Source organism: Melozone crissalis, unplaced genomic scaffold (assembly GCF_028551555.1).
Source record: "Melozone crissalis strain CALT ecotype California unplaced genomic scaffold, PUWL_Pcris_2 ptg000019l_1, whole genome shotgun sequence".
Classification (NCBI taxonomy): Eukaryota; Metazoa; Chordata; class Aves; order Passeriformes; family Passerellidae; genus Melozone; species Melozone crissalis.
The window spans coordinates 7,163,552-7,181,681 of NW_026535797.1; the positions used below are offsets into that span (position 1 = coordinate 7,163,552).

At 41.0% G+C, this 18,130-nt stretch overlaps 1 protein-coding gene across 1 annotated transcript; it reads right to left on the reverse strand.

The window, feature by feature from the left end:
* Positions 1 to 1,996: 1,996 nt before the first annotated feature.
* Positions 1,997 to 12,618, reverse strand: LOC128937529 (pancreatic lipase-related protein 2-like). Its single transcript, XM_054277273.1, has 13 exons — positions 12,577 to 12,618; positions 12,024 to 12,072; positions 11,059 to 11,213; positions 9,974 to 10,099; positions 8,376 to 8,510; positions 6,480 to 6,588; positions 5,683 to 5,799; positions 5,485 to 5,607; positions 4,372 to 4,490; positions 3,531 to 3,660; positions 3,227 to 3,338; positions 2,560 to 2,727; positions 1,997 to 2,060 (listed from the first exon to the last, which is right to left on the reverse strand). The coding sequence occupies exons 1-13, from the start codon at positions 12,616 to 12,618 to the stop codon at positions 1,997 to 1,999; spliced, it is 1,449 nt and encodes a 482-aa protein (XP_054133248.1).
* Positions 12,619 to 18,130: the final 5,512 nt, after the last annotated feature.

The window sequence follows — 18,130 nt, forward strand, 5'->3', positions numbered from 1 at the left end:
CAGAGTGGTAAACTGAGAGCAAACACACTGGAAATATATACAAATGACATACAGAATTCCCCCGGACACTGGGGTATGGCTGGAATGTTACAAAGCTCTGTAGATTGTTCTAGTAGAAACATCAAGTAAAAGGCAAAAAGCAGCCTGTGCAAAATGCACAAGACAAGGTCTGGCAACCCCTTGGACCTGTCTGTCTCTAGGAGAAGGCCCTAAGTGACCTCAAGAAGAAAAGACACCTGAGCTGACTCCACTTAGAGAGTTTCATCAGCTTGGCTCTGCGTTATGTCCTTATGTTTGCAGAGTTGATGTTCCCTGATCTCCACTCTGGGAATGACCAAATGGACACCAGGTGTTCCACTGCTATCATCGGTGATAATGGAGTTTATTTCTTTAAACAGCTACATTTTATTTTTATTAAGATACCACCTTTGATACTGATTTAGGGCTCAGTGCTCCTGTCTTTAGTTGAAGTGGGATTTTGCTTTGTAAATAGGTTTGTGTCAGTGGAATCAGCATACGTCCCAGTGCACTAACACAATTTAACACTTGTTCAAAATGAGGGGGGAACAGTTTTTTCCACTTAATTTAAGAGCTGGTGGAAAAGATTTGAGTTAGGATTTTATCCATTAGTCTGCTGCTCTTCAATACTGTAATAATACAGGAGATGCTCTGGTGCTTGTGGTCCCACACTTGGGGGCTTTGGAAGGAGGATGGATTTTGACTTAAGAAAAGAAAAAAAAGGTAATAAATTAAGGCACAGCTATGCTTCTCCAGTCCTGAAGAAGGTATAGTCTGGAATAGGAAGCAGGCAGAGGAGAGGACTGGATTTCTGGTGTTCAGGATGCTGTGGCTCTCTCTTGGGACACTGTGGAGCTTCCCAGCATTGTTCACTTTTCCTTGCCATGTGTCAGCTGCCTTGCAGGACTCAGAACTGCAGAGCTCTCTGGCTGAACCTCAGTCTTGTGTTTAATTATGCTTTAATGTTTTTATGCTTGTGTTTAACCAAGGATACAACAGGGCTGGGGTTTTTCTTTTAAAAAAATCATTCAGAAGTCTATACTCATAAATGTTTTCTCATAGTATTTCTGCCTCTATTTCTTAGAACTTTATCTGCCCAAGTGCTTGTATGCAATTTATCAAACATGGGGGAATGGGAGTAAATAAATTATTAACTCCTTCTTCATTAGCTCAGAGTTTGGGTTTTATACTTGGAAAAATATCCACTGCCTTGGTCTCTTACAGCTGCAGGAGGCTCACTCATGCTGTGCTTTGCAGAGCAGTAATGGTAATTTTAAATGTGAAATGGTCAGTGCCAGGTTTTGCAAACCTGGTTACTCAGAGTTTCTCTTCAGGACTCTCAGTGGCCACTGCAAATGTTTGTGTTTGAAAATAAACAGCATCCAGGAGCTGGGATTCAGTGTTCAGTTCCTTCCAAAGAGGGGAGCAGTTGAGGTTTGCCTTGTCTGCCTTTCCAGGCAGGTGCAGTACCAAGGGCTGTGCTCACCTGCTGCAGGAATCACCTTGTGCTGCTCCTTGTGCTGCTCCTGCCCCATCCCAGAGCCTCTCTGGGGACAGGGCTCCAGTGTGGGGCTGCAAAACCCTCAACAGCAGCACAGGCTGCAGAAAGGAGCTGTCTCAGACCTGCAGGTGTGCTCTGAGGACATGGGCTGCCTTGAGAGTGTTTGATAATATCCCAGATTTATCTTTCAGTGTAGAAGGACTCAGCTCTTGCCTTGAGGAACAGGCAGAGTGAGGCTGTGCACTGTTTGAATTGGATTTTAGTATCTGTGATTTCTGGTTGCTCCATAGCTACAAGAACAACAAACGTGGCTCAAACATGAGAAACATTGACACGTGTGTTTGCAAAGAACTAAAAAAGCCCAAAGGGAACAACAATTTATTTTTTTTTAAGTTGCTTTAATTGTGTTTTGTGCCAAGATCTCCATGCACAAGGCTGAGGGTTTACTCAGCTGCCATGTACAGACCTTGGGCACCTCTAGCAAGGTGTGAGTAACTGAGGCTCTCCATATGCCACAGTTCCATGGCCACAAAGAGTTGACCTAGGAAGAAAAAACAAAGCTTAAATCAAGATTTATCTCTTTTTGCCCAATGAAAAATGAAAGGGTGCCAGCTGTCACCTTGAGGGTTGTTAGCCCAACCCATAATCCCACTGAACGCTTCCTAATAGCCTGCTGTAAAGATTATTAATATCTGCTATGAATAGCAACAAGGTGAATTTCCTTCTTTTGGGGAGCAGCTGTAAAATTTGAGGTTTAATATGCTTTGTCTCGGTTTGTAATTGTTTTGCTGTAGAAAAGCTAAACATTTCAAATTATTCATTGCTGTATTCTTTCCCAGACAGCTATTCCCTGGTGCACAGTCAAACACCTGATTTTTCTGATTTTTTTCTGTCCAAAGTGCAATGCCTTGTATTTTTCCTCATTGAAATTCACATTGTTGATTACAAACCATGTGTCAAATTTAAGACCATTTCTCCATCTTTTCTCACAGGTTTCTTTCAGGGTTTTGTCTTCTGACCTCTAAATGGGATACACTCACCTATGCCCATCTGCTCCATGTATTATATTGACTGTTTCTGCCCCCAGTCTTGCCCAGAGCAGAGAGAATATGGCTTTATTCCAGAGAAATTCAATTTTTGTAGTATTTTTGGGGTTGATTTCAACATCAAGATACTGTGTGTAAACATCATCTTGAGAGAGGTCTCCACTGCAAATAGAAGGAAAAAATGGCATCACTAAGTTTAACAGTTCAGAGACCAGTGAAATAAATCACATGCTCCACGTATTTTCAGGTTTTCCCTTTTTTTACAATAGAAATTTGCATTTTTGGTGTTCTTTGGAAGAGCATAGGGCACTGGACCAGGGCTCTGAATGAGGAGAGGATGAAAAGCAGCACTGAACACTTTAAATGTGGCCATGGGGAGGTGACAGGAGTGAGACTGGGGCTGTCCCCAGAGCCCCTGTGTGCTGAGTTTGCAGGGATCACTCACACAGAACTCATGGAAATGGAGATGCCTTCCACTCCCTTTTTACAACCATCCATCTGCCCTCATGGTTCTTACTTAAGTAATAACTTCTTTCTTATCTGATGTGAAGCAGAGTATTTGCAATGCAGGATGAGTGTTAACACTGCTTAAATGTGTGGAAAGTATGTAGATTAATGATAACAGCACTAAATACTGCAGAAAAATATTAATTTAATATACCTGGCAACTTCATATTCTTTTGAGTTCCCCTGTGTGTCGTAGTAAACCAGGTTTATGTCTCCCCTCGTTTTCTTTACACCAGACAATTTGACAAATACTTTTTGTCTCCAAGCTGCATAAATAAAAACAAAAATAAATCCAGAATACTGTTGGTGAGCTTGGCTGCTACATTGCACAAGTCATGCAGCATTTTCTGTCAGGCTATTAGCAGTTATTTACAGAAGCAGCACAGGTGCAGGGCTGTAAATCACATCAAGGCACTTTTCAAACTGGAGAACAACTGTAACAAACCTTCCCCACTTACTAGCAAAAGGCTCATCTGCTGCTGTATTTAAAAAATACTTTTGGTCTACCCTCTTCAATTTTTCTGGGAATCTGTCAGCATAGTGCCCCATCATTGGACATCCCTCCTGTGGACATGGGAAACAGTTTCCCTAGGGAAAATAAGAGCATCAGTTAATGAGGAATACTGTTTTTCATGCTAGATCTTATGAAATTAAGGCTCCAGATGCTGTCCTGATCTTGCAAAGCTGTGGCAGTACTGTGTGTTTTCCTAACTTAACACCAAAACCTGACAAACTTGTTTTAGATAATGGCTCCTGCACCCAAGAGGGTGCAGAATGAGCAGGTTTGGTAATAATGAGCCTGTCTATGGTAACAGCCTGAAACTTGTGAGCTCAAATGTTTTTCAGTTGGATTCTAGTGCAAAATACAGGTCAGTTTTACCCTCCTAGTCAAGGGGGACTTGCCTGCATTCACAAATAGGGGACAATGAAAGGAGCAACGTTCATAAATGTATTTAGGTGCTCTAATCAGTGCCCAATGCAGACTAGAGAGTAGTTGAGGATTCTGGAGGCTTTAAATGTAGGAATTAGTAGGATACATCTACCTAACTTCCATTCCCTTTGCATAAAGGTTTGGGGTGGGAATTCCACGAGCTTTCATTTCTGTCTCCAGTATTTGGTGACACCATTTATGCCTCAGGATTCCTTTTCCAGGGTGGAATAGTGGAACTGCTGTGTGCTGTGCTCCCTCCTACCCAGCCACTCCATGGGACCCCAGCCACCAGCATCCAAGTGCTGGCTGCTCCACAGACCTGGAATATTTGCTTTGCACCTCAGCCCTTCCTGGGCTGAAACACTTACTTTCTTAAAGGCTTCATAGGAGTCACAGGGATATGCAAGGTACCCAGTGGGGTAGAGGATACTTGCAAAATAATACTCGTGGCTGCGTGAGTGGTGGCACCCCCCAAAGAGTGTAGCATCTGTTGGAAAAAAAGTTTAAAGTTTATGAGCTTTGATAAAACAACCTCCCCTTATCTTCTGCAAGAGTTGCCCTTGGCTCACCATGGAAACAGCTCAGGCACACAACAGAACAGCAGCATGTGCCTGTAATGATTTCTTTTTTGGTCTGAATTTCTAGTTGCAGGAGAAATTGCTGTTTTTTTGTGTTTTTTTTCCTGGAGAATGGTGTACCATTATCCTAAGATTTCAAGTGAGGTGCATATTGGTTTGCTATGATGTAATAGTCCCTTTTAAGAAGACAGTCATATGTCATATATATACATATATATACACACACACACATATATATATATACACACATACACACACATTATATATACATATGTGTGTGTGTGTATATATATGTATGTATGTATATATATATATGTATGCGTATATATATATATATATATATATATATATGTGAGATGTCATAGCACTATACCATTTGTTACATTTTAAGGGCTTAACAGAGCAAAGAGAACCACCCAACTGTCCAAAATCTCTGAAAATAGAGAAGTTCAGAGGTGAGGCATGTACAGTCCCTGGGAAGACTCACTGCTTTCACCTAATCCATGCCTTAGAGGTGTTGGATGCCCTTTACAGCACCTGCAAGAAACCAGAGGTGGTGCTGTCTGTCACACTGCTGATTTGGCCCTTCTCATCCTGGAAATTCTCCTGCTGGGGTTGTTGGACCTGCAGACCCCCTGCTTCCTGCCTTTTTGGGGTTTGCATCTGATTTCAAATTAGAGAAACAAAGCTTAGGCATGTATGACACCTCCTTTCCCGGCAGAGTTCTCTGTGGAACACTGTTCTGCTCCAGCCTTTGTTGTTTCTTACTTCCTTTTAACTTAGGAGTAAACAGGCAAAAAGCAATTTTGTTTTCCTGTTTTCTCCCAGAGGGCAATTTTCACCATTCATGTTTCAGAACTGAACAAAAATAAAATAGTAAGTGTGTTGGAATTGCATGTTTACCTGCAATGAGGGCTTCAAAATCGCTTTGTTTCATCTCTGGAATCAAATCAGCACATCCAGGCATCACAGTTCCTCCGTTTGGGTAAAAGTCCAGGTGCCCAGTGGTGTTATACATTCCAAACCCTGAGACATGCACAGGAAGGTGTCAGTGCCTTGGTGCCCACCCCTGCAGGTGCCCCCTGGCACAGGAGCACTCACCTGCTGCAGGGAAGTGAGCAGCATTGCTGTGGATCACATCAACAAAGTTGGCATCTGTAGGATCCAGTCTCACCTCGGGGGGAGTACCTTCAAAATAGGGCCCAGCAGGGTCTAAACCTAAAAAACACCCCAAATTTATTGGTTGAGAGAGAAGTGCTGTACATGTTAATATATCTTTTGCCAACTCATGAAATCAGATGTTTCATTTTCCAAGCCCAATAATGATGTGAATTCCAAGCTATTTGATGTGAATTCCAAGCTATTTTTTATAGTGTTGGAATTGCATGTTTACCTGCAATGATGGTTTCAAAATCACTTTGTTGATTAAAAAAACAAAAAAAACAAAAAAAAAAAAGGCAAATAGTATGGTTTTGTGAACCTTTCTGAAAACTTATTCCAAGAGAAGTAAATTTTTTTTTTTCAATAGATCATATAATGGCATATTATATTACTAGGAAGGAGGCATTTATTACTCATGGACTTATTACTGGGCTCTAAAGCTGTAAATAGGGAAAACTAAGGGTTCTTGTAGCTTGATGTAACCCACTGAATGATGGCAATGCTACAAACATGTTAGCTATGCTTGTCCTTCCACTAAAGAGTATTTCATTTAAACACTGAAAGATGTAATAATTACCCTGTTTCTGAGAAGCATAAATTTGGTCTGCTCTCATGACAGGTATCTCCAGCATTGCCAGTAATTTAATTCCAGTCTGCAGACCAGTGTGTTGCAAGTTTTTTTCCCTTTAAACACACGCTGCCAGCTCTGGATCTTGGTGAGCAGAGTTATCCATTACCTGTTATCCGTCGGATGCCCCGGATCCTTCTTCCTGCCTCTCCTGCAGTGTGTGCTCCCAGGCTGTGGCCAATTAAATGGATTTCATAAGGGGAGTACCCGAACATTTTCTGAGCATTAAAGTGGTGGTGGTGGTGGTAGGAGATAAGAACACAGGCTTTGAATAACAAGCAAAGAGAAGCTCTGACATTATGGGCCTCTGGGAACATCTAGGCCGACTTTCTGCATAGCAAACAGAGGGGGAGTTCCTTGAGTTAATTGCTGTTTAAATTACACTAAGAATTGACAGAAAAATGATCCCATCTGGAATTTTACATGCATAGTGATGAAGGGTTCACTGTTGCAGTGTTGGCATATGCTTGCTGTACTCCATTATCCTGTGTGACAAATATGGACCATCTTTCCCATTTGGATCAATGCCTAATGTCATCTTCCGTAAAAATGATTATTTTTTCCTTATTTATTCTACTTTGCAGCCCTTTTTTTGGTGACATATCTATTCTCCATGTCTATTTAGAATATGTGATCATATAAAGAAAAAGATTTTCACTGCCAAGCTCAGGTGGGGTGACATCCATTCTCCTCTTAGCCAGGTCTCAGCTGTACAAGGTCTCAAGATATACAAGCCGTACAACATCTCACTGGTGAGATATTACACTTGCACTGAAGGTGGAAAGGGAGACAGAGGGGACACATTCATTGAGTTTTGTAGCAATCAAACCCAACAAAATTGCTAATTGCTTCCATTTTTTACATTAAGTTTTGTAATGTGTGTACCAAAATTAAAGCAGATCTAGAGAATGGGTCTGCCTTTATTGTTAGATGACAGATTCCTCTGAGAACATTTTACTGCAGTGCTTCCATTTACAATGCAGCTGAACCTTTCTGACAATGAAAATCCAGACATTTTTAAATTAGGGAAAAGACAAGGAAGCCTAAGCACCATTTATGCATTTTTGTAAGGGAAGAAAGGGTGCCCTAGACTGCACATGATGCAGTAACAAAGAGAGTAAATAAGAAACTGAACACATCTTCAAATGACCTGATATTTACACACAGAGGAGAAAGATCCAGAAGCCAAATGTGTGAGGCCACACATGATTTTCCTGGGAAGGAACAGTAGATTTTGGTGAAGTGCTCTTTGAGCCTCAGGTTCTTGCAAGGTTGGCACTTTGCCTCACGGGCTCTGAACTTCCTCTTGCTGCACTTCAAGATGAACAACTCCTGGCCAGGGTAAAGTCCAGTGCCAGGCAAAATTCTGATTTTCAGCAGCTCCAAGTACCCCTGAGTGTTTCTGAAATCAGTGGGAAATGCTGCTGCACAAACCTTGCAAGTGTTCTGCACTCTGCGTGCACAAGTGAACGCCTGCCTTTGGGAGCATGAGGCTCACAGCCAGGAGGAAACTGCACAGTTTATGGTGCCTGCAGACAGCAAACGTGGAATTATTATGTAAGGCAGCTCGTTTTGGTGGTGCTAAGCTGAGATATTAATGCACTTCTGGCATAGGTATATAATGCTGGGGAACTCTGGTTAGTGCTGAACTCGCCGCATTTCCGCGGCTTGCTGTAACATCATATGGAGATGTTGCCACCTACTGTCTCTAATTAATAGGCACAACTCCTCGGTCCCAGCTTCCTCTGTGTCCTTTGAGGCTGTGGGAAGTCCTCACAGGGCTGATAATTAGTATAATTAACTGGATCTCAGCTGTACAGCCCTGCCTGACCGCTCTGGCCAAGGTTCAAACCCCAGGCAGCAGTGTCACAGCCCCAGCACTGCACTGGGAATGGCAGGAGCTGAAGCAGGGTCCTTACCTGCAGGGCTGTTATGAAATAATAAAGGTGAAGGGTCCTTTACCTGCAGAGCTGTCATGAAATAATAAAGGTGAAGGGTCCTTTACCTGCAGGGCTGTTATGAAATAAGCAACCTCAGCCCCCAGCACACGGATGTTGTTCACTGCACTGACGTAGGTGCCTTTTGCTCCCTCTTTCCAATCCACAGCAATGCAGTTGATGTTCTCCACCTCCAGTAATAACTGACGTGGGAATACACAAAGCAAAGTATTTAAAGAAACAAAATAGCAATCAGAGATTCAACTTCAACTGGACTAAGGATTAAAATGCAACATAAGTTTCTCATTCTTTACTAAATGGGACTCTTCACTGTAGCCTGTACCACACTGAAACAGATCTTCTTACAAGACAGAATGTAACAAGCCATTCCTCAAAAAAATATCAATTATGAAAACTGTAATAAAATATTTTACTTTGTAAACAATTTCTATATTTAAAATGCTTCTGAAATGCCATACAGCTGCACAGTAGATTCTATGTACAGTACTGTGGCTTTCTTTGAGCGATGTTGGTAGTTTAACTGAATTGTATAAGAAGTATACTGTATAATTTACCAACTGGGATTAAAACTCTCAAAGTCATGTCACTCAAAAAAATTTGGAGGAGAGAAGAAAGATTCTCTTTCAGCAAAGCAAGCATTGGTCACTTTGGTACTGGACACAGTCCTGCAGAGTTAGTGATTTTTCCAGTGGAAGAATCACATTATTCTGCAGTTACAGTTTTCTGTGAATAAGGTTCACTTAAGGTTTGAGATAGAACAAGGAGTGGTAAAAATTAATCCATGAAAAACAGCCAAAGGTGAATGGCAAGGAAAACAGAAGTGAAACTATAATGCATCCTGGACTCGCTCCTCTCCTGTGGGGACCATCAGTTTGTAGTGTAGAGAGCCAGAAAGAATTCTGCTTCTTTTCAATTGAAAAAAAGAGAAAAAGGAAATTTAGTATTTCAGATTAAAAGTGTTCACACATTTGTGAACAGAAGTAGTGCTGCTGGTTTGTGACTTAAAATCCAGTGGTGTCTTTTCCAGCTTGGCCTTTCCCTGCCAGCCCAGAAGCAGCAGCAGGTAGAGCAGATCTTGCTTGTCTGCCAGAGCCCAGGTACACTCTGCTGGTTTTGTGGGAGCTTCCACATTTCATATTTGAAATGGTTTTTCCACCAGACTCTGTAACCAAACAAAAAGCCAAAATTTTGGTGGTGTTCTTATGTTTGTTTGGGTTTTGTTGGTGTTTGGGTTGGTTTTGTTTTTCTCTAGGAACAAATAGTGGTGAGCCAGGGTTGTATTTATAGACTGAAACTTGAGCTTTACAGTCAGGAGGGCCCTTGGACTGAAGGAAGGTTCTGCCACTGGGAGCAGCTGTGATTTGGTGTCTGCACATGGGTTAGAGGATGGGGACAGCTCTGCTCAGTTATTGCCTTGATCTGATCTGCAGGGTTTGCAAATGGAAACTCTAGAGGAAAACAATGTTAGACAGGACCAAGGGGCCTTGATATGCTGCATCTTCCTGAGTGGGAGCACTGGTGTGTGTGAAATTTAACTCTTGATTTGTATCTTCTACTGCCTAATGAGCTGTAAAATGCATGGTGGGCATTAATGCCTAAAGGATGCCAGGAGAGCTGATGGGAACCAGAGGATACTGTCTCATACCAAGCACATTTCTACCACCCAGCCTGTTTTTCCAGTGCTGCCAAATCCATGAATGATGAAGGAGGTTTTCCTATGTGAGGAAAAATGTGACTTCGGGATGGTCGAGGAGTTTATCGCCGAGATCACCTATAGGTTAAAAAAAAAATAGAAAGGTTTTATCTGTTCCTACTTTTGAACATTAAAAAAAGTCAGCTAGGTCATAGCCTCAGGACTAAAGTCTGTGTTTTTTGGAACTCAGGGACCAAAAATCTCGTATTTCTCAGTTCCACTATGGTTTCCACAGAAATAGAGCTCTTGTGGTTTTTGCTGCTCCCACACTCTGCATGCAGAACCCCTTTTGCAGGATATGAAGCAACTTAAAGGTGCCACATGGTCACAGGGTGTCTCCTGGCCTGAGGGGATGAGTTTCTGCAGGGAGCAGCCCACCAGCTCCACAATTCCTGCTCAGCTTGTCCTTTGCTGACCTGACCTTTGATTCAGTGCTGCTGTTTCCAAGCTGCAGCCTGTTTTCCTCATTAGCCACTCCAGAAAAGCTGGAAGAGCTTCATGCAAGGGCTGCATGCAGCAGGGTGGGGCTGATCTTCACACACTGCTGCAAGCTACCTAATTATCTATTTTTTCTTGAGAAGGTTATCTGTCTGTATTGTTTTCAGACAAATACAGGGGCTGTGATGTGAGCTCAGGGAGTTTGGGTGTGGAAGGGCTGTGTCCTAGATCATAGATATGCTAAAGTTTAATGGGAAGTAGTGGAAGTTGTATTTTGATTTATTTTATCAGCACCAGAAGTGCTGAGCAACCTGCTGCTGAGTGTATCCCATGTATTTCAACTTTCCTCAGAGACCCAAATACATGCAAAAGGTAGTCTGCCATAACCTCTATCCTAAATTTCAGGAAAATACCAGGAAATTTCTTCTTCATTCATAACACTTTTTTTGTGTTTTACCCCAAAGTACATTCATTACTGTACCTTCAAACTAACTTCTGATTCTGACTTGTTTGCCTATGGTGACTGACACAGACTTTGTAACAAGTTAAACCAACATTTTTAGGTTCAGTCAGCTTTTGATGTTAAAAATGAATGTCACCTGTGAGTTGTTTCCTGTTTCTCTGGTGTAGAGAGAGAAGCTGATGTTCATCTCTTCTGGGGGATCAGGCAAACCTGTCAGAAGCCTCCCTGGTACCCCAGACCAGGGTGGGTCATCTGTAAAACAGCCAAGCCTGGGGTAGCAAACTTCTTTACCTAGAGCAGAAGAAACAACTTGTTTATTTGAATGACCCTCTTGCTTGATGATGTGTTTAAGACTAAAGCAGTTTGAAGAGCAAAAAACTAAGGATTTAATTTCATGATTGATTTTGAAATTAATTTTTAAAGGTCATTTATATGTCCTTTGTGTGTATTGCCTCAAGTGGGAACACAAGCAGAGCTAAATAAATCAAGTAAAGGTGGATAAACCAAGTAAAGACCCACACAGTGTTTTGGCACCACTTTCTAGGCTTGTAAAAGATTCAGTTCCTTTTTAAAAACAGCCTAGTAAGAAATGCTTGTTAGAGTTTCTCCTGCATACCTTCTACACCAAAGCATTGTGTCTCTGTCATGGGAATGAAGGTAACCTTGTACAAAGAATGATGTGAATATTTCCTTCAATACAGTAATTTTTTCTAGATCAAGTGGGTCTTGTGCTCACTTACACTCAACTTTTATGTTTTAGCATTGGTGTGCTGAGCACCCTGTTGCTGGTCAGCTCTTTGTATAGAGCAGTAATATAAAAACAAATCTTGCATTGCCTTCATAGAAGTAGGACACACAACTCTGAATTTCCCTGTGGATTTTCAGCACACAGTTATGTCTCTTGCACTCTTAAAAATAAATTTTAAACATAGCAGAGCCTTTTAGCATTAGTTCCATGCACTGTAACAGACATTGCCCTACAATGACCCACAAATCACTGAACAATTTCAATGTAAAGGGAAATAACAGTTATCATCTGCTGTGCACCACTTCATCTGAATTCACTTTCTAGTGGCAGTATTTAAAAATACAATTTCTCACCTGCTACTGTGCCAAGGAGATAAAATGCAACAATCCACATTCCAACAACCTAAAGCAAATTGAATACACAGGTTAAGCAGTTTATTTTGAGTGTTTTGTCATTTTTAAAAAGAGTGTAACACAAAGAGAAATGCAAAGACCTTCACGTGAAGAGGAATAGCCCCACACATTGGTCTGTGCATATCAGCCAGAAGGAGGCCAGGGGGCCCTGGCAGACAAAAACTGGCCATAAAACAATGTGCCTCACAGCCAGCAGCATCCTGGGCTGCTTAGGGGAGTGTTCCCAGCAGGATGAAGGAAGGGATGTGGATGCCATGGGACAGACAGAGAGGAGCGGCAAGCGTTTCTCACAGCGGCTTGTGAGAGTTTTTAAATAGTTGTAAGGATGTGATAACTTGTTAAGCATAAACAATCTGCAAGTGGTGTTTTTCGACTTGTCTATTCTTCTCAAAGACTGTGTGAAGAAGATGTTTTTGTTAGCTAGCCAATCAAGCAGAATCTATCATATCACTCTGTAAAACCTGCACAGTGCTCTTTAATAAACCTTCTTTACCCTTTCTAGAGTAGTGCCAACTCCCACCTGTTCCTGTGTCATTCTCAGCACAGGAGTAACAAAGGGATCCTTCCCCACCACTCAGATTTGCTGTTCTCTGCATTTCTGGCACAGACAATACTGCATGCTGGCTGCTGCTGGCATCAATCAGATCACAGCACCCTGATTTGTTTTCCTGCTGTGGTGGGAGAGGTGAGAGGTGAGGTACAACAAGCACAGTGGTTCATGTAATTTGCTGAAGTCTGAACTCTTGGCAGCTCAGGCTCCTCAATGCAAGAAAAACTTTGATCAGATTCCTTTTCTCAACACTTTCCTTACTGGTCTTTTCTGTAGCAGAACTTCCATTAATTTCACCTCCTCCCCTCTCGTTTGCCTCAGTCACTGTTCTCAATTTTCTCTTCTTTTAGGTGTTTCCTATGGCACCCACATCCCATTTCCAACATACTGCTTTACTTTTAAACCAAAAATTTGAGTTTTCACCCCTGGCCACTGGGGTAGCTCATTAGAAATATTAAGAAAAAGTGGTAAATCCAGTAGTTATAATCTCACTATGTGCATAGCACTCCCCAAGGATGTTTTTACAGATGTGAGAAAGCCAGAATCACAACACCCCAGAGGTCCCTGACACCACAAAATGCTTTCAGAAACAAAGAAGAAACAATTGGGAATTTTACAGAATTTGTCCTTGAAGCTTGTGTGACACGTGTCAACAGGAGGAACGTGTGATCCACCTCTGTGCTTGTTTTTGATGGAAGTGGGATTACCTGGCTGTAATGACATGGTTTCCTAACAAAGCCAAACAGGATAGGTCAGAGCACTCTCTAATAAACTCCGAAGTCCCTGTTTGGTAAGAGCTTGTTTTGTTTGTGTGTTAGGGCAGAGGAGTAAGGAAGAGTATCTCAGCAGTGAGCAGGAGCTGAGAGGAATCATGAAATTTCCTCAGAAATACAGTTCTGATCCTAAACCTCATTTATTGATGTAGTTACCAGAGAGGAGAGTGGAAAGCAGAGGGAAGTCTGGCAGTAAAAGAGGAGGGAAAAGGGTCAGGAGCTATTCTAAGCAGCTGGTGAAGGGCAGGAACAGAGAGGTCCCAGCTGTTAGGCAAAAGGAGCAGCTCCATTCAGCTGGAATGTCTGTCAAGGTGCCCATCATCCTGATGAGAACCTGATGACAGTGCAGGAAAATCACAGCTGATGTGGCTCATCCAATGAACTGGAGAGCTCCACAGGATTTGTTAATATTAATGGACAGCCCTCACACCCAGGAGATCGACAGTCCCTGTCAGGAACACTGCAGCAGGAGGGAGAGTAGAATTTCTGTTCAGACCCAAAATCTGAAAGTTAAGTAATGATTTAAGGAGATGTGGGACATCATTGCCAAATAAAAGTGGTCAGTAATTTCCTTCAAAGGATCTTCCCTTGAAGGCAGACAATAGAAATGAACATGTGGCCAGGGAAATAAAAGGAGTAGCAGAAATTTTATCATCTGTGGAATGTTGATAGATTCTGTAATTAAGAGAGTTGTAGTTTGGGTAGAAGATAATTTTTTAGTGGGAAGCCTTTCTGTATCAGTCCATGTTAATGACAAAAAGATTGCAAAGAGGTTAAAAACCTATACAAAAAGAGTTCAGGCAGCATGCAATTTGGAAATTCTTTCACTGGGCATTTGGGAGGTGTAGTGCTGAACAAGAGGAACTGGAAGGACTTGTTTGTGAATGAGAGCTCAGCCTGCCCAGGGCTGCTGGCAGGAGGCTCTCTGTGCTGAGCTCAGGTGGCATCTCAGTGCACAGACAACATGCTAAACCTGCACTAAATATTCCTAAATTGATGTTCAGCCTAGGAAAAAAAAAAATTGCAAAAATTGTTAGCCTGCCATCCTATTGTATAAAAGCTGCAGTGGAGCAGTGGTGGCTCCTCACTCAGGACATCAAGTCACCTTGAGGACACTGTTGCTCAATCAGTGACTCATGGGCACAGCTGGGGCTGGGGAGATATGAGAAAGTCTGCATAAGGAGTGTCTGCAGTGCATTTTTCAGTCCCACACATGTACCCACACACCTTCCCGAGGACATGCACACAAGCAGGCACACAGAGCCTTAGTGAGAAGCAAGGCCAAATCTCAGGAGTTCTCTTTATCAGCATTTTAACACAATGATTTCACTGCCATAAATGGATTTTTTAAAACATTTTAAACAACATTTGTTATTTATTGAATTGCTAAGAATTTTACTCACCATTCTCTTATAACACTTGTAATCTCTTTTTCTGGTGGGCAGTACCAGGGTACAAAAATGGCTGATGTTTTCTTTAATGAAAATTGGAGAGCTTTATGCTGAAAAAAAGTAATAGAAAACAAATTAAAAACCTTTGAGTAACTTGATAAAGTGGAAGAAATTAGAAGAAAACAGGGGGGCAAAAATTAGCAATATTGGTAACTGGGAATTAATGGCTAAAAGCTACACATAGGGAAAATAACAACATCAACATGTAAATTTATGGGCATTAGAATTAAGGACAAATATTTGATGCATGAAAGAATTAAGAAGATACAACGGTTTTTTGTCTATCTTTACCAAAACCAGGTGAAATTCACAGCAGGGAAAACAGAATTCACAGTGATTCTCTGTTCAGACAATTGATTTAGATCTGATGTGGAATAGCTGTTGGAGCTGGAAATTCAAAAATCACTGGACTTAAGTAACTCATAGCTGAGATTCTTTAAAAAAAGAAACTATTAAAAAAATTGGTAATTTTTTTTAAGTTATTGATCTGTAGGAAAAGTCCATATATATATTTTGAAGGAAATTAATATGCTATTAGGTAAAAAATTAGGATGAATGACCTGAGGGATTTCAGACCTATGGAATTTCAGTCCAGCATCAAGCTGAGGCAGAATAATGAAAATCTCCATAGGAGAGTTTCTCCACTCACTCATGAAAGAAAAATTGTGAAGAACTGTTAAAAGATTAAGCTGGGTAATTGAATTCACTTACATGACATGACAAACTCACTGACAGTCTTAGAAGATCAACATTTTAAGCCACATGATACTTGGATTTTAGGAAGATCCCTGCCACTTGATATTTTGATTATGAAAGTAAAATTATATACACGCAACACTACAACAGTTAAGTAGATTAAAATTAAACGCATGGATTAAGTAGATTAAAAATTGAGTAATTATCGCATTTCAGGCTTTAATTGGAAGAACTAGAAGGCAGCTCCTGGATTTACAAATACTGTTCTTGCTGCTGTGAACCATCATGTCATATAAGTTATAATATCATATGTCATATCATTATCATATCATATATCAGAGCTTACCATGATCAAGTTGTGATTTTGTTTTTTTAGCTTTTTAGCTTCAGGGGTTTTTTTACTCACTGCCCAGGCTGGATCATCACTGACAAAGGTTTTAGAGGAATCAGTTTCTGGCATTACACTGAATTCCAGCTTTCAGCACTGATGTTACTGGATATGAGCTCAGACTGAAACAATGCTGACATCTAGGCTAAAGTGTAGTAAAAATGTACAGTTTTTGGATGTAGGATTGCTTTTGGTGTTTGGGGAATTAAATGCTGTCACTCTGCACATCATGTTTGCAGATCTCAGGTGAACATTTGAGGAAGCTCTAACTCAAAAGACCTTTGAAGCCTTGCTTGTGTTAGCAGTGACTTTTGAAGTGCCAAGGAACTTGTTATTCTTTGTTTCCACACATAAAACTGGGAGAATACTACTTTCCAATTTTCAGGTCTGCTTTATCTCCTTCAATACTGAAGTTTAAGTTCTCTACCTTATTTCAGGTCCTTTTGATATGTGATTTCTTTTTTTTTTCAATTTTTTTCTTGCCCTACCAGTCCAACCATACTTTCTATATTCCCTGCACTGGCACTGTCCTTAAACAGAGAACATCTCTGCAGTTCTGTCTTTTCTGTTTTATTTCTTTCTTATTTTTCAGCAGTTTGGCTCAGCATTCAGTTAAAATTGTAAATCAATACAAAGGAGGGGAACCTATGCAGAGTTTAACATGTAAGCTTTGGATATAGGAGTTGTAGGTTAAATTTTTGTTCTCCCAGAAAATTCTTGCATGGCTTTGAGAGTGAGGCATTTAGAGAACTACTTGCACACCCAAGTATTGAACATTACTTTAAATGGTAAAAGAAAGAAAATGAAAAAAAAATACAATAGTATATTTAGGCCTCATTATGGGATCATGTACATATTTATCCTTTATTATATATGTGAATACCTGAATGTACAGTATGATTTTTTTAGTTGTTGAAAGTAATTTTGTTGTTCAGCCCACTCTATACAGGCACAGAAACAATACAATTTTTCCAAGGCACATCCCACAGTCAGTGGCTCAGGCACTCTGCTTGAGCAGACTATCAAATAACTATTAAATACTCAAAACTGGTGTGCAGAGTACTGAGGAAAATGCTGGTGGTATGGTGTGATAACTCAGGCAGCAGAGTAATTGTTAACGACTTAATTTCATCTCCAGCTCCTCCCCATGGACCCAATGCAGGGTTCTGGATGAAGGTTCTGACACTGCTTCGGTACAAATGAGCAAAAACAAATAAAAATCATCTTGGCATTGGTCAGCCTCCCTTCCTGCTTGCTCACCAGCTTTTAGGTACAGTGAAGTTTTGCAGGAGGATACTGGCCTTAATTGAACCCACAAATTTAATACTAGAGGAATCAATTTTGTAGCAGAGCAAAGATGTGCAGAACCTTTTGCGAATTTTCTTCCTCCAAAGCACCAAATACAAAGTAATAACCATGGCAAGGCAGGGCTCACACACATTGTCTGCTCTGGGTAGGAGATTTTTCTGAGTGCCAATTGACCTCTTAAACTGAATCTGAAACAGTGGACTGGGACATTGACCTGAATGACTCAGAACAGTGATGCAAATGATTTTCTTGAGGCATTTAATGCGGGAAGAGCTCCAATAAAAGGTTAGGTAGCTAAGTTGGAGGGTGCAGTAAGATTTAAGTTGTTTAGGTCAGTTGCTTAGAACTGGTGAACAACTTAGGAAATTGTAGGATAACAGTGAAGAAAACATATTTAATAACAAGTCTGGCTCCCTACTGTGCAGTATTTGCTCAGATTTCCTAAATAATACGGTTCTCACCTTGACCTTACATGGTATTCATACATTCAAGTTTACAGAGGCAATTATGATAATTTAATCTAACTACAAGCATCATAAAAAACCCAAAACAAAAAACAACAGAAGTGATTCAGTTTGGGGAAGAGGCTGTGCCAATTCTGAGTAGCCAGGGAGCCTTCAGCCACCACTGGCCACTTGTCTGTCCTGCCTGGGTGACCTCCACTGTCCATCCCCATGATCAGGCTGCTTTTAAACTTAGTCAGCTCCAAGACCAACACTGCTGTCCTTTTGTTGTCCATTTCTGAAGTGCAGAATAACCCTTGTCAATTACTAGTTCAAGCTCCCCTGTGTGCACAATAGTCTACCAAAAAAATTCTCATTTTTCACATTCTTCCACAAAACAGCTCTAGAATTCTTCCCCATTTCTATTCTCCCTTTAAA

Coding starts and splice junctions, on each gene's coding strand:
- LOC128937529 (XM_054277273.1), bottom strand. CDS start 12,618: ATGACACAGGAACAGGTGGGAGTTGGCACTACTCTAGAAAGG. Junction 11,214..12,023: donor TCTCCTTGGCACAGTAGCAG/GTGAGAAATTGT, acceptor CTTCTGCTCTAG/GTAAAGAAGTTTGCTACCCC. Junction 2,061..2,559: donor CATGGAGCAGATGGGCATAG/GTGAGTGTATCC, acceptor TTTTCTTCCTAG/GTCAACTCTTTGTGGCCATG.